The sequence below is a fragment of the Centrocercus urophasianus genome, unplaced genomic scaffold (genome assembly GCF_019232065.1).
Source record: "Centrocercus urophasianus isolate 14NV4802_14NV808 unplaced genomic scaffold, USGS_Curo_1.0 seq_46, whole genome shotgun sequence".
Taxonomy (NCBI): domain Eukaryota; kingdom Metazoa; phylum Chordata; class Aves; order Galliformes; family Phasianidae; genus Centrocercus; species Centrocercus urophasianus.
Genome location: NW_024885044.1, coordinates 471,248 through 498,488, shown reverse-complemented (window position 1 = coordinate 498,488; position 27,241 = coordinate 471,248). Strand labels below are relative to the sequence as shown.

The 27,241-nt window shown below is 43.5% G+C and overlaps 1 protein-coding gene and 1 long non-coding RNA gene across 14 annotated transcripts in view; one reads left to right on the top strand and one right to left on the bottom strand.

The window, feature by feature from the left end:
* The first annotated feature begins 1,429 nt into the window (after window positions 1–1,429).
* On the top strand, window positions 1,430–27,064 carry LOC122168771 (activity dependent neuroprotector homeobox). 12 transcript variants are annotated; one of them, XM_042834345.1, is made up of 7 exons: window positions 1,430–1,487; window positions 9,290–9,445; window positions 10,769–10,814; window positions 11,968–12,274; window positions 19,180–19,292; window positions 20,655–20,747; window positions 22,570–27,064. In XM_042834345.1, exons 3-7 carry the CDS (start codon window positions 10,776–10,778, stop codon window positions 25,702–25,704), a joined length of 3,687 nt encoding a protein of 1,228 aa, XP_042690279.1. In that variant the 5' UTR covers window positions 1,430–1,487; window positions 9,290–9,445; window positions 10,769–10,775; the 3' UTR covers window positions 25,705–27,064. The 12 variants fall into 12 exon arrangements, with proteins under 12 accessions (XP_042690279.1, XP_042690270.1, XP_042690281.1 ...); XM_042834336.1 differs by having other exon boundaries at window positions 1,434–1,487; window positions 5,624–9,445; XM_042834347.1 differs by having other exon boundaries at window positions 1,473–1,487; window positions 9,293–9,445.
* LOC122168774 overlaps window positions 10,683–27,241 on the bottom strand; it is a 44,862-nt gene continuing 28,303 nt past the window's right edge. Inside the window, exon 5 of one of the 2 annotated variants that reach the window (XR_006171365.1) lies at window positions 10,683–11,500. This is a non-coding gene — a long non-coding RNA (uncharacterized LOC122168774). Of the gene's footprint in view, window positions 11,501–16,079; window positions 18,622–27,241 lie in introns of those variants that run through there. The other variant, XR_006171366.1, reaches the window with a different exon arrangement.

The window sequence follows — 27,241 nt, the reverse complement described above, 5'->3', positions numbered from 1 at the left end:
TTGTGTTAAATCACAATTTGCTGAAGCACAGCTAAATTGTGTGTACATCCATTCTGTTGTTAAAAAAGACTTTCCATCAATTTCTGATTCTTATGGCCACTGATGCAAAGACAGCGAGAGCACATGGTGAAATGAAGGTGTGATTTGCAAGCTGTCAAACTGGAAATTAAGGAATGGTGACAAATAAAACGTCACCTAAACCTTCACGAAAGCTGTTAGTGTGAACTGCCACCAGGGCAGCAACGGGGCCAGCAGGACTCGAGCCGTGCGGGAACGGGGCCATTTGCTGCTTTACGATATCTGAGGCCGCGGTGACCTCGCTACACACGCAACGTCCGGGCACCGCTCTGAAATCCGACGTCACTCCACCGAGCGGAGCGGCCGGCGCTTCCCTCAGCTTGCATCGGGCTGCGGAGCTGCAGCCGCGCCTCAGTTCCGTCACGCCGCCCCAGGCCGCGCTCCCGAGGGCGCGCAGCAGGACGGGCCGCGGGCCGAACTCCGCCCTCCTTCGGCACACCCGGTCCCCGATTCACACCCTAACACCTTCGGGGCCTCGGGTGACCTCGCCCCGCTCGAAGTCTCCCGCCTTCGGCGGTGCCGACGAAGCTCGGGAGCGGCGACGCCCGAGGCTGCACGGCCGGCCGCGCCCTGAGGCGCCGCACGAGACAGAGAGCCGACGGCCCCGAGGTCACGTGCGCGGCGCGCGGTCACGTGGGCGCGCGGCTCACCAGGCGCGCGCCGCCCGCCCGACGGCGGCAGCGGCCCCAGGACGGGATGTAGTCCCGGCTGGCGGCGGCGGAGGGATAACCGGGCGGCGCCGGCTCCCGCTCTGGCCCCAGCCGCAGGGCGCGGCGCCTCCTAGCGGGGCCGGGGTAGATCCCGCCGCCGCCGCCGGCGCCTCCGTCCTTCTCGCGAGAGCCCTCCGCTTTCTGCCCCCCCCCGCCCGCTTCCCAGCCGGTTCGGCGGGGCCGCGCGCGCCTTCACACGGCTGTCGGGGCGGGCGCCGCAGGGCGGGGATGGGGACTCGTCCGGCGGGAACGCGGCGGGGCTCGGGACCCCTCCCCTCCGGGCCGCGGCCCCGTCCCCTCCCGCCGGACAATGAGTCCCGTATGCTAATGAGAGTCTCGCGTCACTTCCGCTCTTTCTCGGCCGCCATCTTGGCCAGGGCAGGTTCTGGGCAGGAGGGACCCGGCTGTATTGTCTGCAGGGAGCCCCCCCCGCACCGCGGCCCCGCACCCCCCGCCCCGGGGACCGAGCCCAGTGCCGCCGCCGCCCCGCCGCTCCCCGTAGCGTCCCCCGCCGCACACCGCCCCCTCCTCCCCCGCTGCCTCCCAGCCCCCTTTGTCTCCCCCGCGCCGCCGCCGGCTGCGTACCGCTCCGCCCGTGCGGGGATCCGGGCGGCGCCGGGAGGCGGCTCCGCGCCCCTCGCCCCGCGCCGGAGGTGCCGGGACCGCGCCCGCCCCCGCCGCTCGGAGAGCCGCGCTCAGGTAGGTGTGCGCCGCGCTCCGGCCCGGGCGGCCCCCGCCCTCCGCGACTCCCGCGCCCCGGCCCCTCCGAAGAGGAGAGCGGTGGCGTCGAGGAGTCCGGCCCCGCTCCGGCCCTCCGCGTCGGACACGGGGGCCGTTCCGCCGCCGGCGCCCTCCGTGCGGCGCCGCGCTCCCGGCCGGCGGGGGCGGCGCGCGGCGATGCGGGTCCGGGCCAGGCTCAGCGCGGGCGGGGAAGGGGAGCGGCCCCGGACCGCGTTCCATCGTTCAGACAAAGGCGGGCGGCGAGGCTCTGCAGCTCTGCGCGGCCGGCACCGCGCGTCGCAGCCTGGGCGGGAGGGCAGCGTGGATGCAGCCCTCCCTCTTTTCGTTTCTTTGCTTTTTCTTTTTCCTTTTTTTTTTCCCCCCCCATTCCGCTCTCCCCCCTCCCCGCCGCGTTACACCCGCGCTGTCGCTCCCGCTGGATGGCCGTGGCAGAAAAATACCAGCCCCCACCCAAAATGCACCGCAGCCCGCCCGGGAGATGAGTGCGGGAGGCAGCAGGGGGCGCGTTCCGCCGGGCAGGGCTGCGGCGGGGGAGGGAGGGCCGCGCTGCGGCCCCGGAGTGCCGCCGCCCGGTGCGGGGCGCCGCGATCCCCGCCGTCCCGGGATGTCGGCGCGGGGCTGGGGCTCGGGGTCAGCCGCGTCGCGGGACGGGAGGGGATCGAGCGCACGGAGGGCTTCGGAGGATGCCCGGTTGGCGCGGGATCCGGCGGTGTCGGCGGCAATGCTCAGTGGCGCGGCTTTCTGAGCGAGGCGGCGGCCGTAGGAAGTTCTGCGCTCTGGGATGGTCCTGAGCGCCGCGGCTCCGCTGGGGAAGGCAGACGTTGTTGCCATCGCGATGTTCTTTGTTGGTGCTGGTCGGTAGATGTGCAGGATTCCTTCTAGAAGAATTGGTGTTCTTTCCAGATTGTTTTTACTAGCTGTGTTTTCATGCGTTTTTACTGCTGTTTTCTAGTCCAGGAGGTGAAAGGTGCACGTGAGGTAGTGGAGATGTGATCCCTACCTGTCGGTGTGGCAGAGCTGATGCGGACCTCCCACAGGACCTCCTGGGAGCCTGTACAGCTGTGGGGCTGTGCAGCTGTGCGGGCTGTTGTCTTTCCGTGTGACAGAGGTGGACCATCCTGTTCAAAAATGGCATTCATTGGTTTTGGAGCAGAACCGGAGCTTGGCTCCTCTGACAGCTGCTGAGCAGTCTGGTGTCAGCAGGCTGACTGCTGTACGTGTTGAAATCTTACAGCACTGAAAAGGCACAACAGCAGATGAGAGCTGTGCTGGAGTTGCTGGCTGTTGCTGAAGATGTCTGCAGTACATTTCTACCTAAACCTCAGTCAGAACAGAGCTGTCCTTTCTGAAATGCAACCAACACTTTGTTCTCCGAAGTAATACCATCCTGAATGTTTTTGTTGTCTTGATGGTAAACTGCCCTTCATTAAAATAATGCTGTTCCTTCTCAAGGAACTTCTTTCTTTTTTTGAAGAAGAAAAAGACTTTTTGTTAATGAAGTGTTTGGAGGCAACTCAGTGGGATTGCTGCAAATGGAGACATCTTTAGTATTGCCTCATTAGGAAACAAACCATTATCTTTAACTCGAAGCCTTGGCTCAGTATACAGGTTGGATGAAGCTGTACCTCTGTTAGGTTACTGTCCCTTATGTGGCAGTGCTGTGTGGAACTGCTGGGGTGAGAAAGTCGCTGTGTGTGGAAGTTGCTCCGTGAGGTCACGCAGGATGGGCAGTGAGCAGAGCGGCCCGCGGGCCGAGGTGTGTGCAGCAGAGCAAGGTGGCTGTGCTGGGAGCTGCGTGCCCTGCGGGTGAGATGTGTGCTGCACAGACAACAGCTGGAGAGGCTGCGTGTCTCAGGATGGGGCGGATAGCTGATTCTTCCCTGTGTGTAGGATAGAAGCTGGCAGTTGTTGGAAGATGCCCAGTAGCGTTGTTGGAATTGGACGTGTCACCGTGGTATATTACAGCAGCATTTTAATTAAGCATGGAAATCATTTGGCAGTGCTGTAAAGTGTTGTTGGGTGCTTAACAATCTGAGCTCCGCAGTTTCTGCACTCAGTGTTAAAATTGAAGGAGATGCCACATGCATTCCTAGGGCAGTGCTGGGGCTCCTTTTGTGCGTAAGGTAAGCTGTGTTTCTGTTACACTGCAGAAGGAATGATAGGTGATTATTTACAGCCCAGCTTTCCTCCTCCATAAAAAAACAGTAAATATTGAAAGTAAATATTGAAGTTTAAAGTGGTATTCTTGCAACACAGAACAATATCGGGATCATGTTGGTAGTCAAAAGTCATGCAGTGCAAATGTCTTCTTCATAACTTGCAATTATGATTGCAGCTGCTCTGATAGATGCAACCACAGATGGTAAGATGGGATTCTGTGGTAAGATGGGGGAAAAGGCATTTTGTTCTGGGGCGGCTGCAGGTACCACTGAGAGCTAGAACTTCATTGACTGTTTTTCAGAATTGGGAAGTTGTTTTTGTTCTAGTATTTGGAGTTGTTTTGAGATGCAGAACTTGCACGTTGAGAGTGGACAGAGCAGTGCCAGGTGTGGTGAGGACAGCTTTAGTGTGAAGGCAGTGGGAGCAGGGCGAGGGCCATGGGGCCGTCGCCTGCAGGGCTGTGCAGCGCTGTGTCTGCGGGTGCAGCCCAGTTTGCATTTCAGTGCTGCATTTCAGTGCTGCGTTTACCGTTGTTTTTTCATTTCGCTCTTTGAAATGCCGGTGTGCTGCTTTTCTAAAAGTGTAACGGCTGCAGCTAAATGAACGTTATGCCATTTTGGATGGCTAAGATAGACTCTTCTTCATTTCTTCATACCAGATAGAATTTTGTTAGCATAATTTCACATTACAATCCTTGACATGGAGGCAGTCCTGCTCACATAAATATGTTGGTGCACTTCTTAACGGTATAAGGGAGCGTGAGCTATGGAGGTGAGAATAGACAGCATTGGTCTGATAAGGCAATATAAACATCTGTATGCATTAGAAGCAAAAAAAAAAAAAAAAAAAAGAATCCTAATTATGTTAATGTAATTTAAATATATATGTGTGTGTATATGTATATACAGGAGGTTTTTTGTGCGTATGTGGAAGGTTTGTTTTCATTGACATGATGTGTTTTGGGGCAAAAATGCCCTTGCTTTGGTAGTCAGGTTGGCCTGCTCATTTGAGGCTTTTTCGGGATCTGGTACGAGAACCAGGACTCGTGTTCTAGATGTGAATAGTTTCCGGGAGGGCATGGCTCTTACTTACCTACCTGAGGGCTGTGTGCCTGCAAAGAGAAAATACATATTCTTCAGAACTGATGTTGAAAGACAAAATGGGTCTCAAAATGAGCATCTCATTCTTACTGCAAAATAACACAGGAGTGCTTTTGAATGTGTTACGACAGTTGATGGCTTTAAATAAGAGTGGAATGAGTTCCATGCTTTCTGTAGTGAATCACTTTGTGCTTACTGCTCTTTATATCCTTGGGGTTGGGTTTTCTTGTTCGTTTGTTTTAAAGATGGTTGACCAAAAACTGGTTCTTGTGGTTGGGTCCTACAGCGCTGTGATTGTCTCTGTGAATAATCACACCTGCAGGCTCTTGGTTGACCAGATCAGGTGGCAAAATGTTTGATTTAAAATGCATTTTTCAAGAAGCATGTTAATTTGCAAGAAACAGAATTTGAGTAACTGCAAACAGCCTGTCCACCAAAGTGACTTTCATTACCTCCCCTGTCCTGTCTGTGTAGGTTGGCATGCTCTCTGGCCTGGCGTCAGCGGCTGCTGATCCTTCCCTGCCTCCAGCTCCTTTTCCCTCCTTCACACCTCAGCCATTCTTTCCTTCACCCCTTTTTTCTCTCCTGTGTATTGATTGCTGACGTGCCTCTGGATCTCATAGTTCTCTGCTTGTGGTGCATCTGGGCCAAAGGAATTGTTAGTGATGCAGATTCATAGCAGCAACAGTATGGGGGCAAAAATCTCTTGAAATCAAAGTAGGCAAAATATTTGTCTTAAAATGCTTTTTCTTTTTTCTCCCTAAAAAAGTTCATTGTGTTTCTGACCTTCTGTTTTGTTTTGTTTCCTCATTGCTGCTGCTATGAATATCGAAGGTTCCTGAGTCAGACGGAAGACAGCAGTAGCAGAGGTGGATTAACGCTGGAATGTAGTCAGGGACTGGAGCACTTGGGAGCTATGCTTAGACAGAAAGGGAACGAGGTAAGAAACGTGGAGTGGTAAGATTGATTTTAAGCTGTTGTTCACAGACTTTACCCCATTGTGTAATGCCAGCATTTGTGCATAGTGTGTGAAGTGGCAAGGCAAAGGAAGAACAATTAGCATCAGCATACTTCACAGTCTATTTTTACATGTTAAATGCTTTCATGCTAGACAGTTGGTGAGATCCTTTCAGTATCTAATCTATCCGCTGTCTGAGAAAACATGTTTTGGCAGGGTTTTAGATGAGCTTGGGAAAGTGTTTGTATGCTTTCTTGTGTTTTGTTGTTCTGCCACTTCCACCAGCATGCAAGCAATGCATTCTGCAGTAGGGCACTGTAAGGGATGCAGTTTCAGCAGTGGTTTAAATATAACTGTGTGCTGCCTCTGCAAGGGGTGGTGTAAGCCATGCTTCCTACCGCTTCACTTGTGTAAGCAGCAGCACTGTGGAGGAGGAAGCGCTCTGGCTGAAGACTGCTGCCACTGAATCAGTTCTGTGCTGTGGCTGCTGCACGAGCCCTGTGCTGACACGGCGGTGGTGTCAGCAAAGCATGATAGAGAAGACTAGCATTTGTAATTTCTGATTGTAGTTCTACAATCGGTGTAATCTAGTCATAAATGATCTGTATGTTGATTGCATGCTTTATTTTTGAACATTTTACTTTTTTTTTTTTTTTGAGCTTTAGATTGAAAATCTAAATGAAACATGCTTCTGTTCCAAAATTTTCGATACGGGATTGTTTGTGCTTAGCTACAGTCAAAGATGACGTTTTGAACTGGTAAAGCATATTCATGTGGCCTTTTTTTCCTGCACGCTGAAGTGTGGATATCATGGTGTAGGCAAATAATATCCTTCATGCTTCATTGACCTCCAGTCTCAATTTCAAATTGCTGTAAGGTAGGCAGGCTTTAGTGCCTTTCAAACAAATCTGTAATAGCCCTAAACTAACAAGGCTGTTGTACTGAGCATGTGTATTACATATTGATCCCATTACACATATATGGATGCATATAAATGTTTCTATGTGAACAGCAACGAAAGATATTAAAGATGGCAGTAGGTGGGGAAGCCTACTTCTTGAGCTGCTGGTGCCTCTAATTAAAAATTACCTATACACTGAAGTATAGCATGCCCTAGAGAATGGATGCAATTTAAAGTGCTTTTGAGAATGCAGTAGAGATTATCAGAATTGCTTTTCTTGTCTGTGTTTTCAAAATCTTTTTCTTCAGAAAGTATTCTGAGTTGGCTAACGCTTATTTTTAAAAACCATCAACCTGTGTTATCAAAATAAGAAAACCAAGCAGAAGTTCTCAGTAGAGTGCAAGGTATCAGGTTGTTCATGAAGAAAAAAGGGGTCATGGTTCTTGGAGCAGCCAGAATTTGTCTTGTATTTTACACTGCAGCAGAGAAATTGCACAATGTACAAACTTATACTGCTGTGCAGAAATTGCTAAGGAAATAGTTAATTCCCTTTTAGTTATGCAGTTAGAGTACACACCCACCAGATGGAGCTTCTGGCACCAGTGGAAAATTCCAGAAATCAAGCAAGAATGAGAAGTGTGTGAATGACTTAAGAGGATCTCTGTCTGCAAGACTGCAGGAGATATTTTTTTAACCTTTAAAAAAAAAAGAAGATGAACGGAGAGAGCTCAGCCTCCCTGAGTGTCCCACTGCAGCAGTCCTCCACAGAAGTTTTTCCTTTGTGATGGGAGGTTGGAGTTGTCTGTCTTCAGGTTGGTGACTGATGCTTACAATAAACTGAAAAAGAAAAGAGAGAAAACAGCTCTGTAAACTCTTGCTGAAGATGGCATGTAATCACAGAAACAGAACGTTCATGTTATTAGCCAGAGAATTTCTTCCAAAGCAATTTAAGTGTGGTTGGGTTTTTAGTACTTCATTTTAGATGGACTTCTTTTCTGTCCTGAAGGAACATTTGTATAGGGTTAATGTTCTTCCATTTTAAAACCTGATTTCCAGAGATGTGGTGCAAACTGTCCTTTTTCTTTGACGCTGAATTTCTGAAATGGTTTTAAAATCTTTTGGAAGTCTTGACCAAGGAATCTTGAAATAAAGTTTGACTGTGAGGGGGTGTCAGGGTTTTTGTGTCCTGAAGTCGTACAGTGCGTTGGCTAGGTACTGAAACACGCTTACAAACTTCGGTTTCAGTTATCACTGTTTTAAAACACCACGTTAGATTTTTACAGAGGATTTATTTGATTTGGGCTTTCTGTAAACTTTCCATCTTTCTAATGTGCCCAGTCCTGTTTTGGATACAGGCATGAATTAGAGGAGTTGGAGGCACGTGCTTGCTGACACACTGGGTAGTCCAGCACAGCATGTGCACGCTGTGTTGTCTAGTTGAAGTTGAGAGGTGTTGAGACAGATATTCTCTGGAAACCATCGTATTTCCAGAGCACCTACAGTGCTATAGGTGGTTGAACTGGCAGGAATGTGGAGGTGCTCTGTGTTTTAATTGTAGCTTTGAGAGCAAATCCTGTGCTGTTACAGAGCAGCCTCCATCCTAGATTATAGCAGACTTGAAAATGAGCCCTTAGTTGTCTGCCATTTCAGATGTGCTGTTAAACTGTAAATCTCATTACCTTCACTGGAGATGCAGGTGCACAGCTCCTCTGAAAAGTAGGCCAGAAATGCTAAGATAAGGAGAAGAGTCCCACGGGGAAAAAAAGAAGTGAAATGCTGATTGTGAGCCAGTGGCAGCCGTGCCATTGGGTGCAGGAGGAGGGCTATTCAGCTGCAGCCTTTACCTTCTCATGGAAGTTTTTGGTAGCTTTCAGTTCTCCCAACTTCTCCCCTCTCCCTGGTATATCTGCGCCTGGTATTTTTGGTTTGCTTACCATTCCCTGTCCTGCGTCCTGACTGCCACTCGTCCCTGCTCAGCTCCCTTGGAATTGTCAGGCCCTGTAGGTGTGAGCTGAAGAGATGTCAGGTCTTCCCAGAGAAGCTTAACATTTAGGCTGTTGCACATCCTCCTGCCAGCCCCCATGGAACTAAAACTTTTGTCTGAATCCTTCCCAGGGGAAGTTGTCTCACTGGGGTCGGAGCGGCAGCCACATCACCTGCTTGGTTTCCCACAGACTTGTAATTTAAGGTGGGACTGTATTGGCATGGGACCCCCCTAGCAGTAATGAGCTGTGCGAGTGCTGGTGTCAGCGCCTTGTATTGCGGCTGTGCTGCTGGGACTGGGCGCTCAGGTTCTCTGTAAGCAGAGGCCCTAGGCGCTAAAGTCAGAAGGTGTGGTGTGAGAAGGTGCGTTCATCACAGCGTCCTGCTGGATTTCCGACTTGGGTAACTTCACTGAACTCTGAGTGCCGAACTGTTCTGCAGGTAACATCACCTAGAAAATGGGTTTAAAGCCCAGGCCCACTCACACGTCTGCGGCACTCCTCACCTTGCTGAGTGCGCCCCGCGGTAGCTCCGTGTCGGTACAGGTACCGTATGCGTGGTTTATAATTAGTTCTTCACAATTAAATGTACGTTATAAATGTCAGATTGCCCTTATGACGTTTCTTACCTCTTATCTTTAACGCTTTGTTTTGTACAGCAGGATATGACCCTTCTTCTATGTCCGGGCTTCGGCCTCACACAGTAGGTGTAATATAATCGCTGAGGTGGGCGCTCTGGAAGAATTATTTTTGAAGGCTTTTGCATGAAACTTGTCCAATGAGTCTGAGACGCCCAAGCACCATTAATTTTGGAGGTAAATGCCTCGTAATATATACTGAGTAGATTGGGTAGAGTTAAGATTATTGTTTGGAGAAGTATGGGCAAAAAATAGTTGAAAAGACAGTTCTGTTTGCTTCTGACATGTGGGCATCATGAACTTAAAGGAACACCAACTTGGCCTCCAGAGAAATTGTGGGCTTTGAGCTCAAGTGCTCTGGCAGCTCCACTTCAGTGGTTTCCTGGTTGAAAGATTTCCCCCATCTTTCGGTTTGTCTTAATGAACCAACGGGGGCAAAAGTGAAAGACAGCTCTGGCTGTGGGAAATCTGCCAGAAGAGCTGAAACAAAGTGGGGGGAAACCTGCGAGTTGTGACATGGGAGTTAGAGCCGTGCCGAGCTCAAGCTGGCTGTCCCTTTAAGTTACTCTCTGAAACATGATATTTTTTATTTGAAACACATTTTAAATGTTTACTTCTAGAAGTTTAACTGAAACTTTTTTTGAGGTATTTTCTCTCATTTGTCTATAAATGGGCTGATCAGAGTGGGATATAATCGGAGGGGAGGGAGGAATATCATTGTTAAAACAATGAAAATATAAAGCCTAAAGCAGGGGAAAAGAAAAAAAAACCCAACACAAACAAATGAAAGAAAATGCAACAATTATGTCCCCAAAGGGCTTTTTTTTAATGGCACACTGTAAATGTCAAACCTTGCTTGGAGAGGGGTGGAGGGAAATTATTTGCATGAAGCTATGTCTGAATTAAAAATTTATTCATGTTGTTATGATTGGAATAAAATCAAGTTACTGATAAAATTGAAGATAAGGTAGATAAGAAAAGTTCAGCTTGCTATAGTAAACAACAGTGATGTACTGGCACACAGCTGATAGAGAAGTTAAAGCTGTTTCAAAGACGTCAAGATTGCACTGATGTCAATCCTGGGCTCTCAGTGCTTTCTAATGTTAATGACAACGTTATTATTAATAATTATTAATACCAAATACTTAATACTTAAAAACAGGCTGTTTAGTAGAGGGGTATTCTGTACTTCTTAATGAACTAGCATTTAGTATAATCTGAATTTTTGTGCACTAACTTGTTACCAAATTGCATGTGTTTTTTATTATGCTGTGTTTCACCCAGCTACAGCCCTTCCCTTTTAGTAGTATGGATATTAAGAAAATAGTTTGAATTATTACAATGAAAATGGTGGGATTTTGATATTTCTAACAAAGTCTATGGTCTAGAATAGTGTTTGGGGGGTGGGGGGATGGTAACGGGGGGGGGGGGAGGATATATTACCCAGGGAAAAGGAGCAGGATTTTAGAATAAGGGTTTGAAACATTGCTTTTTCTGTAGGAAAAAGATGGAGTATTGCATGCTGGGAACAAGTGCTTTCCATAAGGTAGCTAAATTTTAAAAGTACATTTGTTTCATTTTCTTTTAGGCTTTGTTTAAGTATTCTAATCTAGTAACTTTGTCCTTTCTGCAGTTTTCATTTTGATTAGATACCTCTGCAAAACTCTCTTCTAAACAAATTCAGAAACCAAAACAAACAAACCTGGGCCACAACTGCAGTTTGGAATACTTCTGAAATGTTGCTCAATGTGCATGGAAGAGTCTTTAAAGAATAGTAGTAATAGTAAAAATTCTTTCTGTGGTCTGTTTTGTTTTCCATAATGTCAAAATCGCAGATGTTAACATCAATAAATTTAACGATGTGAATGTGTTGGATGACTATGGAGAAATGACCAAAATAAAATGATTTGTTAAAAGGCAGTCTTAACTGACACCTCTTAAGAAAACAAAACAAAAGCTCATCAGGCATGTTTTTGGTAGAAACTTCAAGTAAATAGGTACATTCTTTTTTCCTCTGGTCTTGTGAATAGCAAGACTTGACACACGCAGAGAAAGTTTGAGTAGATGAGTCAGGACTTATTTCACTAACTGCAGTTAAATGTTTTGGCCAGGTTTCCCAAGGAAACAAAGCTTGTGTAGTTCTTCAGCTTGTGGCTTGTCTCCTGCTGGCCTCTCGCTCCTCCCAGCCAAGAACGTTGGCCACTTTAAACCAAATTTTATATAGATGGAGATCTGAAAATACAAATAAAGATCTTTAAGCTTCATTAACAGTAGATCTCCAGTAGAAGAAGAGATTAAGGCTTGAACATTACCGGGTTTCTTTCACAACTCTCTTCTGTCAGCCTGTTCTCTCAATTGGATGTTGTAATGCCAAGTGGCTGCTAAAAACTCTCTGTGGGAGGAGTTGTAAGAGGGAGGGGAAAGAAAACATCCTGCTTCAGCTCAGGGTTTTAGGGGGCTTACTTTTCTGTGTTGGATGTGCACCAACTGCTGAGGTGCCAGTTAGGTATTGTGCCCGGAGCTGAATGTAGCAGCTTGCCTAGCACTATCTAATACAGAGCTAGCAGAGATTTACAAAGGAAAGAGAAGAAGCAGTAAATTATCCTGGCTTTGAAATACTCAGCTCCAAATGAGAGTTGTTGTGCCTGACCGAGTGCATGTTATAGTACATTATTCCATGGAATACAATATTATTACAGGTACAGCAGCAGCTCATGATGCCCCGTAAAGCTTTTCTTTCCCAGAAAGAAAAGCAGGCTCGTGCCAGGGAAAGAGATATGTTAAAAAAGAGAAGGAGGCGACAAGACTATCTCAAAAGAAGCGTGGACCCACAGAAAAATGCAGAAACAATAAAATGGCACAGGGATGATGAGAAGAGGAGAGAAAATGAGCAAGTTAAGGACAAAGATATCAAGAAGCGATGGAGACAGGATGAGAGAGAACGACGAAAGAATGTGGACGCTATGAATTGGCGCAGGGAAGATGAGAAGAGGGAAAATGAGCGAGGTAAGGACCAAGAAGGCCCAGAACCAGCAAAGAAAGGATGAGGAGGAAAGGGGAAAAGAGCAACAAAAGGATGGACCTTTTGAAGCAGCAGAGGGATACTAATGGGGAGAGGGAAAAGGAGAAGTAAGAGCAGTTCTGCTTTTCTAAGTATGTGCAGACATTAAAGAAAATGTTACTGTCGTTCAGTTTCAAAATTATCTGTTTCATGAATTACAGGTCTTGCAGAGATGATTACTAAGACAGGATTGATATATACAGATGTATATAAACAGAAACTCAAAATGGGATAGAGTTTAGATATTGCTTTTGAAATTGTCTGTTTTGCATGCGTGCTCTCAATACTGTCCTGAACAGTGCAGTTGGTAAGACTGTATTTTAGATCACCATAAAGTTCAGGTTTTCTCAGTCTTCATAGTGTGAATAAACGACAGCATTAGGAGATGAAGGGTCAACCAAACATAGTCATTGAAGGTAAAACTGGTGTTTTATTACATTTATAATAATGTGCCCAAGAGACAGTTGTCTTTACACACCTGTGAATTATTTTGTGTGCCGTAGATACCAACTTTTGTTTACACATTTTCCACAACTTCTTTTTTTACTTGCCATTTCACAGTGGTGCTTTTTATCAGCGTTGTTAAATGAAATCACCTCCCTCAGTTAAATGCTAGGGGTCAGCAACAGTTGTGTGTGTGCCAGTTGTGCGAGGGTTTCCTCATGGTGTAGTCAGGCATAAGAAAGCCAAGAGTAGTCCACTGGTGCTCTCTTGGTTCTTTTACACTGCAGGAGTATCCTCCAGATTATTTCTTTAGGTCTACAGACTACTTGTGTATGAAAATCACCATTTTACTGACGGGGCTGTGACAATAACAATTTATTACATTTGCTGCTTGGCACAACTGTAGCAAACCTCAGTCATCAGACAAGCCTATTAAACACTTCAAATCATGTTGTCTAAAAACAACAAAAAAAGGCTGAGGCAGATTTGGAATATTTATTGAAGACTGTAGTTGAGAGAAAAAAGCTGTCTTCATCTCACTGATGCATCTTCTCCTGAATCAGAACAGCACTGCTGCCTGGTGAGTGCTCCACGGCCTCGTGCCACGAGGTTGGCCATGTTGTTCTGGGTGAAGTTGGCAGAACTGAAGCATCCTTAACATCTGTTGTTACCTGGTAGCACTAAGGGCAGTGAGCTGCGAGGCCAGAGATACAGAAAGATATGCTGGAGCATGGCACTCCTAGGATCACAAAAATAGAAGCAGCTTTTTGGATCTGCAGACAGGCAGAGGCTTTTCCGTGGTGGTGGTGTTTTTTTTTTTAATTGCCTCTGATAATTTAACTGCTGTGTTCTTGTTTTCTCCCACCTGTGTTCCTTACCCTCTCCTGGGTGCACACCTTCCAGTAAGGACACAGTTGTGACTGTGCTGCACTGTGTGTAAATGCAGTACTTCCCTCATAAAGGGATAACTGTTTGCATTGAAAAAAAACAAGACAAACAACATTACTTGTTGCAACGTAGAACCTTCAGTCAGGCACACAGCATTGTGTTTTACATTAATTTTCCACATAACTGCACAGTGTTATTTTATTCTTTTCTTCTCTTTTGACTTAGTTTTTGTAGGTGGCTCTAGTCCTTTAGTAATGGTATGTTGAAGCATTGAACTGCAGGGCTATAACTTGAAGTGCTTGAAGGTTATACATTGATAATAGTTTATTAAACACAAAAAGTGGTTTAAAAATTTGGCAGTAACAGGTGGTGGATGTGTCAGGTTTCCCATCCTGGATGTTTTTAAGTTGATGGCCACATTTGTTTCCATCTGGAATTTGAAGTATTAGTAAAAGTAGCAAATTGGTGAAGATACAATTTGCTGTTGAAAGCTGCATCAAGTCTATCTGAGTACTAAACTCCAAAAAGAAACAAAACAAAAACCTCGACTTCGGGAGTGGTTGAACCTTCTGTGGCTGTGCTGCAGATAATTTTCATGTAAGGCTTCTCGTGTTTCCTTCTGTTGTGTTGTACCAGTGAGCACAGTCCTGATCTCCTCTATCTTGGTAATGTGCAGTTAAGTTCCTAAGCTAAGCAGCAATTTCCACTAGTAATGGGTCTGTTCTCCCTGTTTGCTTTTGTTTCTCCTGAAGGTTGCTCACATCACTCCTATGAGCATTTCAGGGTGGTTTTTCTTTCCCCTTCTTTTGTTTTCTTTCACCAGCTATGGGTAACAAGCACAGAACATTTAAATAGAGAGAAAAATCCTTTTGCTGTGAAGTCTGATCTTCAGTTTTCAGGTGTGAATATCCGATTGTATCCTGTATTATGATGTGTTGTGATAGGAAGATGTTGACCATTTCTTAGGCTATGAGGCAGGCAGAAGGCAGGATGATAGAGTAGATACAACTGAAATCTTGTTTCTAAGCAGTCCTAAATTTGCTTTTTTTATTACTTGGGCTTATATACAAATATACATCATTATATGTTTGACATGTCCAGGTTTGTTAGACACAGTAATCAAGAGAAAGTACTCCATGGTTTTGGTTGAAGGCTTTGATATTGGCACTTTCCATTCAAGTAAGTTACTTGCTAATAATATTTTGAGAACTGTATCTGACTTTCACATATACCAGTGGTCACTGCCTGGAGACAAACGGTACTCTCACTTTGTCTCTAGGAGAATTATGGTCTCTTCACAAGCAGAATGATTCCTCAAGTGGGGATTTGGGTTATGGAGAAAATGTCACAGCTTGCCAGAAGCTTTAACATTGAGTGCTTTCATGCACTGATTCTACAGTCGATACTAAGATATAGGGTTATCCTGGAATGAAACTACAAGGTTATTTTCTCTGTGGATTTGAAATTCATTGTGAAGTGTTCATTCACATCCTGCACAACAGCTGACAGTGCTATTTCATGTAGTTTTTGAGTGTGCAGGAAGGTAGGAAGAAGCTACTGAAAGCATGGAGAAATAATGTCCTGCAGCGACAGCAATACATATTTAGTTGCATTTAGAGAAGTAAACTAATGGAGCCATGACTAATTTCTTGGCCACATTCTTAGTTTCTCACACGTGCACAGTAAACTACAGCAGCAGGAGCTTATATTAAATGAACGTTCTTGAATGTTAAAAATGTTCTAAGGAAAGTAAACCTGTATTAACTTGATTGGAACTTAAGAGTTCAAAGCCATAATCCCCAGTTGTGTTCTGGGAGGAAGTGGAATTGAATATTAAAGACTATTTTCTTTGAAAATGTTGTGATGAAGAATATACATGCAACCTATGCAGTGTGAGATGTGGTGTCAGTGACACGGTAGCCATACCTTCTTAATGCGATACTGGATTTGGTTTCCTATTGATGCAGTCCTACTATCATAAAATTCAGATCTCTTACAAGTCAAGTCATGAAAAAAGTGACAGTGAGCTTAGCACTGAGCACTGTTTTGTAGTGACAGGCCTAGGAAAACGAGCTACAGAGTTGCTTTTTCCACCTGAACAAAAAAGTAAGTTCTACTTACTACTTCAACCACAGATCAAAAGCAGAGAAAATACCACTTGAAAATTGCAGGTAGGATGCAGCCTTACAATTTGTGTTGACCAGCGGGCTCGGTAGGAGTTTAAATGCTCCACAGCCCTTTCCCCATTACTCTTTGTCATATTTTTTTTGATACTATTTGTGCTAAGTGCAGTGCTGTTACTATTTGTGCACTTAGAAGTGCTAAGTCATGGCCTGAAGGAGTGATGGAGCACCTGGTGGGAAGGCAGGGGAGCTCAGGTGCATGCAATGTACCTGAGTGACTGGAAGGGCCAGGATCCACCTCCTCCAGCCCTCATTTAAGGGTTGGCAGTGGAGGCAAGAGTATCTTGCTGGAGATCCCTGCCCAGCTGAGGCCTTCCAAGGGTAAGCAGACTTCTTCCTTTGTTTCTGCATCCACGTCTGCTGCAATTCAGCTTATCCTCACTTGCTGCAGCCTGGGACTTTGCTATCCCACTGTCAGTGCTGTGTTTTCCATCATGTTATAGTGTCACAGTAATAAATTGTGTCACTGTAATAATAAATATAGTGTCGCTGTATGAAACTGGCATTGCTGATTCAGCACTGTTGTTAAGCATTTTCAGTTACCTCTTACATCTTTTGATGTAAAATGATGTAAAATTTCTAAGTTATATTAGATGTATTTACAATAGAAGCAAAACTGCAATCTTAAAATTTTTCTTAGGGAAGTTTTAGTTCTGCTCGTGGAAGTAACTAACATATTGTTGCTCTGAAGTGTGTAGAAGTTACTCTTTCTGGTCTTAAAGTGTGGTTGTTTAATACAACCATTTCTCAATACAGATGCTTGCAGTGTAAATATCCATTGTTATTCTCAAAAGCTTTTTCACCACTTACGCATTGGTACTTTGTCGTAAATGGTATTATTTTTATTTTACCAGGAAATAGCTTTTGTCCAGAGGTGCCTAGGCATTAAAACTGAATAACCACAGCACAGGCACAAGGATGGGCAGATAAGTAGGGCAGAGCTTGGCACGTTCTGTTATTGCTTACCAAAGCCTAATACACAGTACAGAGCTATAACACTTTATAACACTTAAGGGTTTTTCCTAATTCTCTTCAGTGTGTGCCTTTAGAAATGGATCTTGGGAGAGAAGAAAGTGCAAGGGGATAATATGAATATTCTCAGAACATCTGATAACGGAGCCATGAACTCAGATGCTGTTTATAACGAAGTAACTGGTTTGCCTTTGTCAGCTTTCAAAACTAACATAAGTTAGAGATTCAGATGCAAACCTTGTTTCCTTGTCCTTCGTGAGGATGAAAAAAATGTCCTTGGCTGGGAGTGAGTACATGGATCAGTCTAATTACCCAGATGATGACATTCACTCTTGCATCATGAAGGAGAATGTATTAGGCCTGGGTATTTTTTGTAACTGCAGATAAGATGCTTGATTATAAAGGTGTACAGGTAGGAATGAACACAGATAACAAAAACAGCAGTTCATGGCTTTCATTCAGTGTCTTTAGAGGCAGTAACTGGTAAGAGAGTGTAATTTTCTGTTGTGTTCTGTTTAATCCTCGCCATCTCTGAGAAGGCAGAGGATACCTGTGGAAGTGCTCTTCATAGCTGGGTTTGGGTTCTTATCTCCAATGTGGCAAATGAGTTACCAGGCTGATAACGACTCTACATGTGAAGTATTTCACCAGAATGCTAATTATGTGTGAAGTACTTCACCAGAATGCTAATTCTTTGTAGAGTGGTTTGGGTTTATCTCAAATGAAAGGTTCCAGATAACATACAGAAAGCAACTACTTTTCACATTAACTAAATCATAGGTTTTTTTATAATTCCAATCCTTTTAATTAAGAGTAGAGAGGAATGCTAGCTGAAACACCTTTACTGTCACAAACATTATGAACTTGCATTTAGAATTTAGGTCAGGTAAATACACTGTGCTTATACTCACAACAAATCTTGGAGGAAATCAATATCTAAGTTGAAGTAATTTTTTCCTGGCCTATATGATTTCTTTGAATTACTGTCATTAGTGACTTTGTGTGATGTCTCTGAGCAGTGTCTCTGCTGCAGGTAATTTAACTGAGAAATTTGGAGACCTGAGATTTATAGACTAAGTCAACACTTTTCTTTGGTTTCCTAGCGTTTGTGTGCACGGTGTTCCATGCAGCTGTGTTTCCTTCTGACCGTGGGTGCTGCAGACTAGCTCACTCACACCACAGCATTAGAGTTGGTTTGGTATTTCTGAAAATTTTCCTGTAGACCCTTAATAAATTCAGTATTGTTTCTTCTTCGTATCATGGCTACAAATTAGAAATCAGTCATAAACATCATGATCAGCTTGCTACTCTTAGTCAAGAGCTGTTTCTGAATTAGATGAATGGGAAGGGATGAGAGCTTAGTGATACTCAGTCCTTGTTGATGGTGAAGCTGGTGGGTTCGTGTTGGCCCTGTCACTTTTGTCCGTTTCTGGCACTGAGCAGTGGTGGTGACAGTCATGGAATAGTAAGTCATTAGTGACTGTTACAGCATCACCTCGTCGAAGTTGGTAGGAGAATGAGCACGAAAAGCCCGGTGTGTACACAGAACTGTGCAGGACAGGGAGTGTAGCAGGGCTGTGTTTGATCGGAGCGCTCGGTTACTGTAGTCACAACCCCCATCTTTTTACTTGAATAAATTCTGTAGTAAGTTCCTTGTATCTTAGAGACTGCCCTTCATCTCATGATGAGAGATTTTTGTTTTTCTAACTGAACTGTTCCATGGTTTTAAGCTTCTGCTCATTCTGAATTGTAGACTTCTTCCATCCAAGAAGCCAATTTTTTGTTGTTGTAGTTATTCTCTGGCCCTGTAGTGATTAATTAGTTGATAAGAATAATTAAAAAAAAAATATGTTCTAACAAAGCAAGAATTAGCTTCCAGGAATATTAATGATAGAAATGCAGCTTTTATCTTCTAGGATGATATTTTTTATGCAACAGACATTAGAGCACCAGAGCCTAGTGAACAAGATCACTCTCTGCTTTGCTTTGAGGAAGAGCCTGCCTGTTCATTGCATGCTCCCCTGCCTCTCCCAGAAGAAGTGTATATTGCCAAAAGACTCCTGTGTTTCTGTGGTTTGCACCTTCCTGAAGTGCAGATGAGTTGATGATGGTTCTGTAGCTCAGGAAGTGCTTAGTGTAATGGTAGCAGCATGCAGACTGAGAATTGCTGTGTATGTGAAATAAGGCCACTTATTGGCACGTGGAAGAAACCTGAGTGCAGAGAATCCACATATCTTAAAGATTGAGACTTTCTTTTAGTTATGGGGAAGATGAGAGAGAAAATTACTAATAATTAAATGCAGCTCTTCATCAGACAAAGCACATGTGACTTAAACCTCTTCTCTGACTTTGTTTTTCAATAGAAACTATGTTCCAACTTCCTGTCAACAACCTTGGCAGTTTAAGAAAGGCCCGGAAAACTGTGAAAAAAATACTTAGTGACATTGGTTTGGAATACTGTAAAGAACATATAGAAGTAAGTATGATACCTCTCAAGTGCTTCAGAGCTGAAATGCTCAAACATTAGTGGAAAAGTGAGGTCACAGTTGTTTGGTTTTTTTCCCTGCTTTGTCAAACGTTGAATTCTTCCTGTAAGCTTTGAAGGATGTTTCTGGAATCTTTTGTACCCTGATCCCACACCTCACTCCTGTTCTCAGCAGCTTCTGAAAGTGACAGTGGGATTCTGCTTGAGCTTTGCTGTTCAGGCATTGCTGCCTGTTTTTTATTGCGCTGTTTTTTTTAAGTCCTATACAAAGTGTGATTTAATTAATAATTTGAGCTAAAATGTGCTACAAACACTTCTTAGGAAGTCTGCTGGAGATGAGGTAGGCCTCAGGCTATTTATGACTGACTTGACGTATGTTGAAGGTAGGTTGTTCTTTGTGTTTGGCTCCAAGGGATAACATTTGCTAACTGGGCACTTAGGAATAAATCAAGACGGTGTGGTACAGGGTGTTTCTGTGGGACAGAAGATCCTGAGATTTTCACGGAATGTTTGTTGGTGCTGAAATATATGTCATCAGTTGAACAAACTACTTACGTACTTGTGTTAGTTCTAGAAGGAAAAGGTGTTTGTGCTACTCTAAAAAATGCACTTTTTCTCCTGAACACAGCATTTGGTAGGTCAGCTCATACCTCTGGACTGTTCAGAGTACCCACAAGACTATGACTTTGCTTTTGTATTTCATTACTATCTTTTTAAGGAGGATTTAAGTGAGATACTTGAAGAGAAAGAGGAATGCCTGTTCTCCCCATTTAGGAAATCTGTGGGCACACTCGGTTTTTAAGGGTAAAGTTGTGACTAGGGACAGTGTTGCTTTGAAGTATTAATTTCAGTCTCTGTGTGCTGCTGATGTCAAAGACAAAGTACGAAGCACTTTGTTTTAATAGGAATTGGGCTACTTAGACACCATGCATATTGTCAAACTTGGATCTAAATTCCTCTGTGAAATAAATTTAAAAACAAACAACAAAGCCAACAACATTTAAAAAAAAACAACCAGCACCACCAAGTTTGTGGTACAGAATTTGATTTTTAATGTATCAGTATTCAGCTGTTGGTATCAGGGACTGCTTTTGAAGATGGGGCAGGTATTTAATGACAGTCTTGCGTTAATTAGCAGAATGTATGTTGAAAATAGTCCTTGTATTGAGATTGTTCACAAATTTTTACCTCCAAATAATGCATTTAAATATGCAGATTTCTTTAATTAATGCTCTTCGCTATTCACCAGCAGCGTGTGAGAGGACTGCATGAATGCTTACAAGAGTTGCTTAAGGGAACAGTTGGTCTGGGTTTTGATTGTCTGTGCTCTCTTCCCATCTTTCCCTTCTCCAGGATTTTAAACAGTTTGAACCTAATGACTTTTATTTGAAAAACACTACATGGGAAGATGTAGGATTGTGGGACCCATCGCTTACGAAAAATCAGGTTGGTAACAGTTTATATTGATACATCAGATTCTGAAGATGGTTCGTATCAAGGGGCATTTCACAAATGTGCCAAGAGCTTTTCCTGTGATTTTACCCACTGATCAATTGTCTTTGCTTTAACAGACAGAAAAAGGTTTTATTATTTTAGAAGCAATAATCTCAGTTTTATTTTACGAAGTGCTGATAGCAAAATATTGGAGAAATGACTTGTCAGAATATCTTTATCCCTTTGTCAGCTACATAACAGGCCATCTGTTTTCAAGCTTATCACAGTTTCATCTATCTTCCAGTCAAAGGATCACCAATTCTGTAGTTTGTAGTAATTTTGTTAGCCTTTTTGCTAGCAAGATTTTAGAAAAAGTTTAAATGAACAGATTTAACTACCACTCTCTTTAGAGCTGTAGCTGTGTGTCATGTGAGGATTTTCCTAACCTGACTCAGGTTTTGGTTTATTGGGATATGTAGTTCTGCACAGAGGATTTTTAGATGTTGAGTCGGTGATTAAAGGAGATTTGAACCAAGCTGAAACTGGAAGGAGGGAATGTTTCTATTACAGTGATTTGACTTTACTGATTTATTGTGTTAAGACAATGCATTAAGGTATGGATTGCAATAGCCTCTACCATCATAGACTAGTACCAGCACTTACAGAACAGTGAGAAGGTGAGAAATCTCTGTACAAAATAAGCCCACTTGCAGCATCTGAAAGACCTGAGAAGCCACGTTACGGTGGATTCCTAGCGTGGTCTTCATCTAAAATATCCCTTTATTGTGTTCCATAAAATATACTGATGTGTGTTTTTTCCTAGTTAATCCCAGAATGAAAAACAAAACAAAACAAACCCTCACTATAAAAGGAAACAACCTTTGTTTAGTTTGTGTTGCATCTTGCCTCCAGCCTGTGAGATGGCCAGAGTTTCAGAAGGTGGACAGAAGCATATATGCTTGCTTGTACAAAAGGAGAGTACAATTCTCCAGATATTTTAAATGCTCTTTGTGTAACTTGGTGAACGAGACTTGTTTTGACACACGCTATGAATGATTGTAACTGTGTGAAATTCATGTCTTATCTCATCTGAAATGACAGGTTGCTTGTGGCTGTCTCTGAGGCCAGCATAATTTTAGTTCTTTTAAAACAGTGGATAAGAACTGCCATCAGCAGGGAAAGTAGGCAAGTGTGGAGCTTTCAAGTACCCCCCCCTTTTTTTTTTTTTAATTCCCCTGATACATTATTATTTTAAAAACCAGGATTGTGCTTTGATCTGAAAGAAAATGTGGTTGCTTTAAGGGATTGTCTGGCCTTAGTATGTAATCCTTGAAGAGTATTCTTTATCTTAAACTTCGTAACTGATTAAGACTTTTGAATAGAATGGATGTGAAGTGTTAGCTGTCTCGATAAATGTTTGGCAGAACCAAAGGGAAATAACTCCTGTCTTCTGGATGCAGTCTCGTTCTACACCAACAGCCATGCTTTCCTTTTCCAAACTAATGAAATAATGGTGAACGTTTGCATGCTCAGCTGCAGGGAACGCAGCTTCTGTTGACTGGTGGAAGAGATATTTATGCTTTATCCTTGAATGCTGAGGGCATGGCCAAACTCTTGAGGGACCTTTTAAATTGGCTGTCACTGCCTTGTGTGTGTTCAGATGATAAACATAGGACTTCATCTGTAGGCCAAGAATTGCAGAGAATAAATTGATCTAAAGATTGGAGATTGTTGCAGTGGGTCTCAGACTGAGTTGTTCACAGAAGTTCAGAGAGAGTCTTTTTCCAAAAACCGCTTTTCCATATTCAGTTTCTGCTTTGTTCTTTGTTTCAAGGACTATCGGACAAAGCCCTTTTGCTGCAGTGCGTGTCCATTTTCCTCGAAGTTCTTTTCAGCGTACAAAAGCCACTTCCGGAATGTCCATAGCGAAGACTTTGAAAATCGGATTCTCCTTAATTGTCCATACTGTACTTTCAATGCAGACAAAAAGACTTTGGAAACGCACATTAAAATATTTCATGCTCCAAATGCCAATACACCGAGTGGAGGCATCAGCACTTTTAAAGATAAAAACAAGCATGATAGCCTTAAACCTAAGCAGGCTGACAGTGTAGAACAAGCTGTTTATTACTGTAAGAAGTGCACTTACCGAGATCCGCTGTATGAAATTGTTAGAAAGCACATTTACAGGGAACATTTTCAGCACGTAGCTGCTCCTTACGTAGCAAAGGGAGGTGAAAAGTCACTCAATGGTGCAGTTCCATTAAGTTCCAGTACCCGGGAAGAGGGTAGTATTCATTGCAAACGATGCCTTTTTATGCCGAAATCGTATGAAGCTTTAGTACAGCACGTTATTGAAGACCATGAACGTATAGGGTATCAGGTAACAGCGATGATAGGTCACACTAATGTAGTGGTTCCAAGGTCTAAACCTTTGATGCTAATAGCTCCAAAACCACAGGACAAAAAGCCTATGGGACTCCCTCAGAGGATGGGTCCCCTTTCCCCTGGGAGCGTTCGATCTCTTTCGTCACAACAGATGATGAACAGACTCACTATACCAAAGCCTACATTAAATTCTGCAGGAGTGAATATGATGTCAAATGTTCACTTACAGCAAAACAATTATGGAGTCAAATCAGTACCACCAAGTTATGTTGGCCAGCCAGGGGGAAGGCTGAGCTTAAGTGGCAATGCACCAGTTTCTATTCCACAGCAATCTCAAACAATGAAACAGTTTTCAAGTGGAAATGGAAGGCCTTACACTCTCGGGGAGCAGAGATCTCAGGCCTCAGCAAGATACTCTCTTCAGTCTGCCAATTCAACTTCCTTGTCATCAGCTCAGTTGAAACAAACGTCGTTATCTCAGTCACAGGCAGCTTCAAGAGTATTAGGTCAGTCTGGCTCAAAATCTCCTGTAGCTGCTACAGGTCCTTCTTCTGTCAATACATCATCCACACAAAAGTGGAAAATCTGTACAATCTGTAATGAGCTGTTTCCTGAAAATGTGTATAGTGTTCACTTTGAAAAGGAGCACAAGGCTGAAAAGGTGCCTGCAGTAGCTAATTATATAATGAAAATACACAATTTCACTAGCAAATGTTTATACTGTAATCGCTATTTACCCACTGATACATTGCTTAATCATATGTTAATACATGGTTTGTCTTGTCCGTATTGCCGTTCAACCTTCAATGATGTTGAAAAGATGGCTGCTCATATGCGAATGGTTCATGTTGATGAAGAAATGGGACCTAAAACTGATTCCACTTTAACTTTTGATTTGACGCTGCAGCAGGGTAGTCTCACAAATATACATCTTCTCGTAACAACCTACAACCTGAGGGATGCTCCTGCTGAATCTGTAGCTTATCATGCTCAGAACACACCTCCAGTTCCTCCAAAACCACAGCCGAAAATCCAAGAGAAGTCTGATGTACCTGTGAAAAGCTCTCCGCAAGCAGCAGTTCCTTACAAGAAAGATGTGGGGAAAACCCTCTGTCCTCTGTGCTTTTCAATCCTAAAAGGACCCATCTCTGATGCACTTGCACATCATCTGCGGGAGAGGCATCAGGTTATTCAGACGGTTCATCCGGTTGAGAAAAAACTAACCTACAAATGCATTCATTGCCTTGGCGTGTATACCAGTAACATGACTGCCTCAACTATAACGTTGCACCTTGTTCACTGCAGAGGTGTTGGGAAGACTCAGAATGGCCAGGACAAAGGTACTTCGTCATCCCGGCTAAGTCAGTCTGCAGGGGTAGCCCCTGTAAAACGTACGTATGAACACATGGAATTCTCTCTGATGAAGAGAAGGAAAATGGATGATGATGACTCCCCCTCTGCCTTTGAGGAGAAGCCTGAAGAACCGGTAGTTCTAGCATTGGACCCCAAGGGTCACGAAGATGATTCCTATGAAGCCAGGAAAACATTTCTCACAAAATATTTTAATAAGCAACCATATCCAACTAGGAGAGAGATTGAAAAGCTGGCTGCCAGTCTGTGGCTGTGGAAATCTGATATTGCATCTCACTTCAGCAACAAAAGGAAAAAATGCGTTAGAGATTGTGAAAAATACAAACCTGGTGTGCTGCTTGGTTTCAATATGAAAGAATTAAACAAAGTTAAACATGAAATGGATTTTGATGCTGAATGGCTGTTTGAAAACCACGATGAAAAGAATTCCAGAGTTAACGTTAGTAAGACTGTTGATAAAAAAATAAACATAGAAAAAGACAATGAAAGTTCATCAGACAGCTATGAGAATATAGAAGAGGAATACAATGAAAGCAGTAGTCCATTTGGTCCACATATTACTGACATTGGTGAGAAAGCTTCTCCTGATAGCATAGCAGAGAACCCAGAGGATGGCATATCCAAGGAAATCATTGAAGAAAATACCTCACCATCTCCAGAAAAGTCTGATCAAAAACAAGAAGAAAGCTCTAAATATGAGGAGATTATTTCTGCCGAAGGGCAGACAAAACTGGTTGGTGATGTTTCAGATAGTGAAGGTTATCAGGATGATCAAGATGATGCTGTTGAATGGAAAGATGGAGCTTCGCAGTCTGAAAGTGGGCCTGGTTCTCAGCAAGTTTCTGATTTTGAAGATAACACGTCAGAAGTAAAACCAGAAGTGTGGACAGATGAATCCTCACAAAGCGAAGATGCTGGCAGCAGTAAACCGACTGTAGAGACAAAAGGAGGTGGGTCTGAGAGTGATGAAGAGCAGTCAAAGTGGAAGAATCGTTCCTATGGAAAAGTAGAAGAGTTCTGGGCCAAGGACCAGTCGCAATGGAAAAATACATCAGAGATTGAGGAGAGCTTGTCAAATCAGCAGATGGAATGGCAGAACAGCACAATTGACAGCGAGGACGGAGATCACTTTGACGGTGTGACTGATGGGGTAGCAGAACCAATGCACAGCAGCTTATCTGGTGTGGAGCTGAGCAGTCAGCAAGCATAAGCTCCTCGACACGGAAGTGTCAGAGACACGATCCAATCTACAACTGTCTAAACACGTTCATTTCAGTATGACTGCTAAGCTTAAATTCTGACTGGTACTGCCTTCCAAGTGCTAGGTCACGGTGCGTGGTGTTCATGGCCACTGTTACTCCAGTGGTTGAGGATGCCGTTGGCTGATCTTGCTTGTGAGTACTTGCTGGGATGAGCACAGTAATTCAATGTGAAAACAGATAAGCTGGTGGCTCAAGAATGCACACAGAGAAAAGCAGAGGTTTATTTTATCTGCGTTTTCACCATTTATTTCACTCTTGTACATGTTCAGTTGTATGTCTTTTTAAACATTACCCTTTTTCACATGGTAGTGTGTAGGGCCAACATACAAGCTACCAGTTCAACGTGTATAGTAGACTATGGGGAAATTGATTTTTTTCATGTATCATTCTGAATAGTTGAAATGTATATTTGTACAGTCTTTTAGACCTATTCAAGTGAAGCTTATGAAATTGTTCTTGTGTACCCATCATAGATTTGTTTCTCTTTTTTAGTGTTGCCCTGCTGTGTAATAAATGCTGTATTTAGTTTACCTAGCAAAAGCTTGAAACTGCTATAGTACGAATTTTGACAAACTTAGTTTTTGCACATAACCTTGTACAATCTCAAAAACAGAGGCCAGCACCATAAAAAAATATATCTGGACTCTTATTGTATTATAGAATTTTCTTGTTCTGAGTATCCTTGACATTACAACTGATGACAAACGTATTTCAGAGCCATTTTCTGAAATCTTTTAAGCTAAAGATGAAAAATCACATGCAAGAAACAAGTTTGCAGCTACTAATTTTGACACCTTTTAGATCTGTATAAAAGTGTATTGTGTTGAAGCAGCACACTTAAAACAACAGTGCTGTGTTTTGGATATTTAGTTTTATCTTTAGTTAACACCAACAAGGTGTTGTATTCATTTATACCATCTAATATATGACACACTGTTGTAGTATGTATAATTTTGTGATCTTTATTTCCCTTTGTATTCTTCATTTAAACATCTAAATAAATTGCTGTATTGTGCTTACTGTAAATATCTGCTTTATTACATGCAAGTGCCACATTCCTGCTTGGGCAATCCCGCCTTGCTAAATTTTGTGGGGTTTTTCTGTTTGGCATTTTTTGTTCATTTCCTAACAGTTCCTAAAAAATGCTGCACAGCATTGCTGGGGCATGTATGTACAGTATTTTCTTACTGAATAGACTAATCTCTTCAAGGACATGGAGAAATCTTACTAAACTAACTTTGTCTGAATTTGCCTTGACTATTCAGCCTTCCAGAATGGTAGTTTATCAATAAAGTTGTAGTGATTACAGTGCTTTGTCCATAGAGGCAGTCCATCGATTGTGTTTCTCATTCCCTTATGCCAACGAAGATCGGTCGCACATACTGAAACGTTTCTTAGAACTGTGCCTGCTTCTGCGTCGCTACGTGTTGAGGGTAAATGATATCCCCACACCTTCCCTGTCATTTAAACATAAAGGAACATGCC

Excerpts from the sequence above, each read along its gene's own strand:
- LOC122168771 (XM_042834345.1), top strand. The coding sequence starts at position 10,776 with ATGGAGTATTGCATGCTGGGAACAAGTGCTTTCCATAAG. Across the intron at positions 10,815-11,967 it reads GAACAAGTGCTTTCCATAAG|GTACAGCAGCAGCTCATGAT; the intron begins GTAGCTAAATTT and ends ATATTATTACAG. Across the intron at positions 20,748-22,569 it reads CATCGCTTACGAAAAATCAG|GACTATCGGACAAAGCCCTT; the intron begins GTTGGTAACAGT and ends CTTTGTTTCAAG.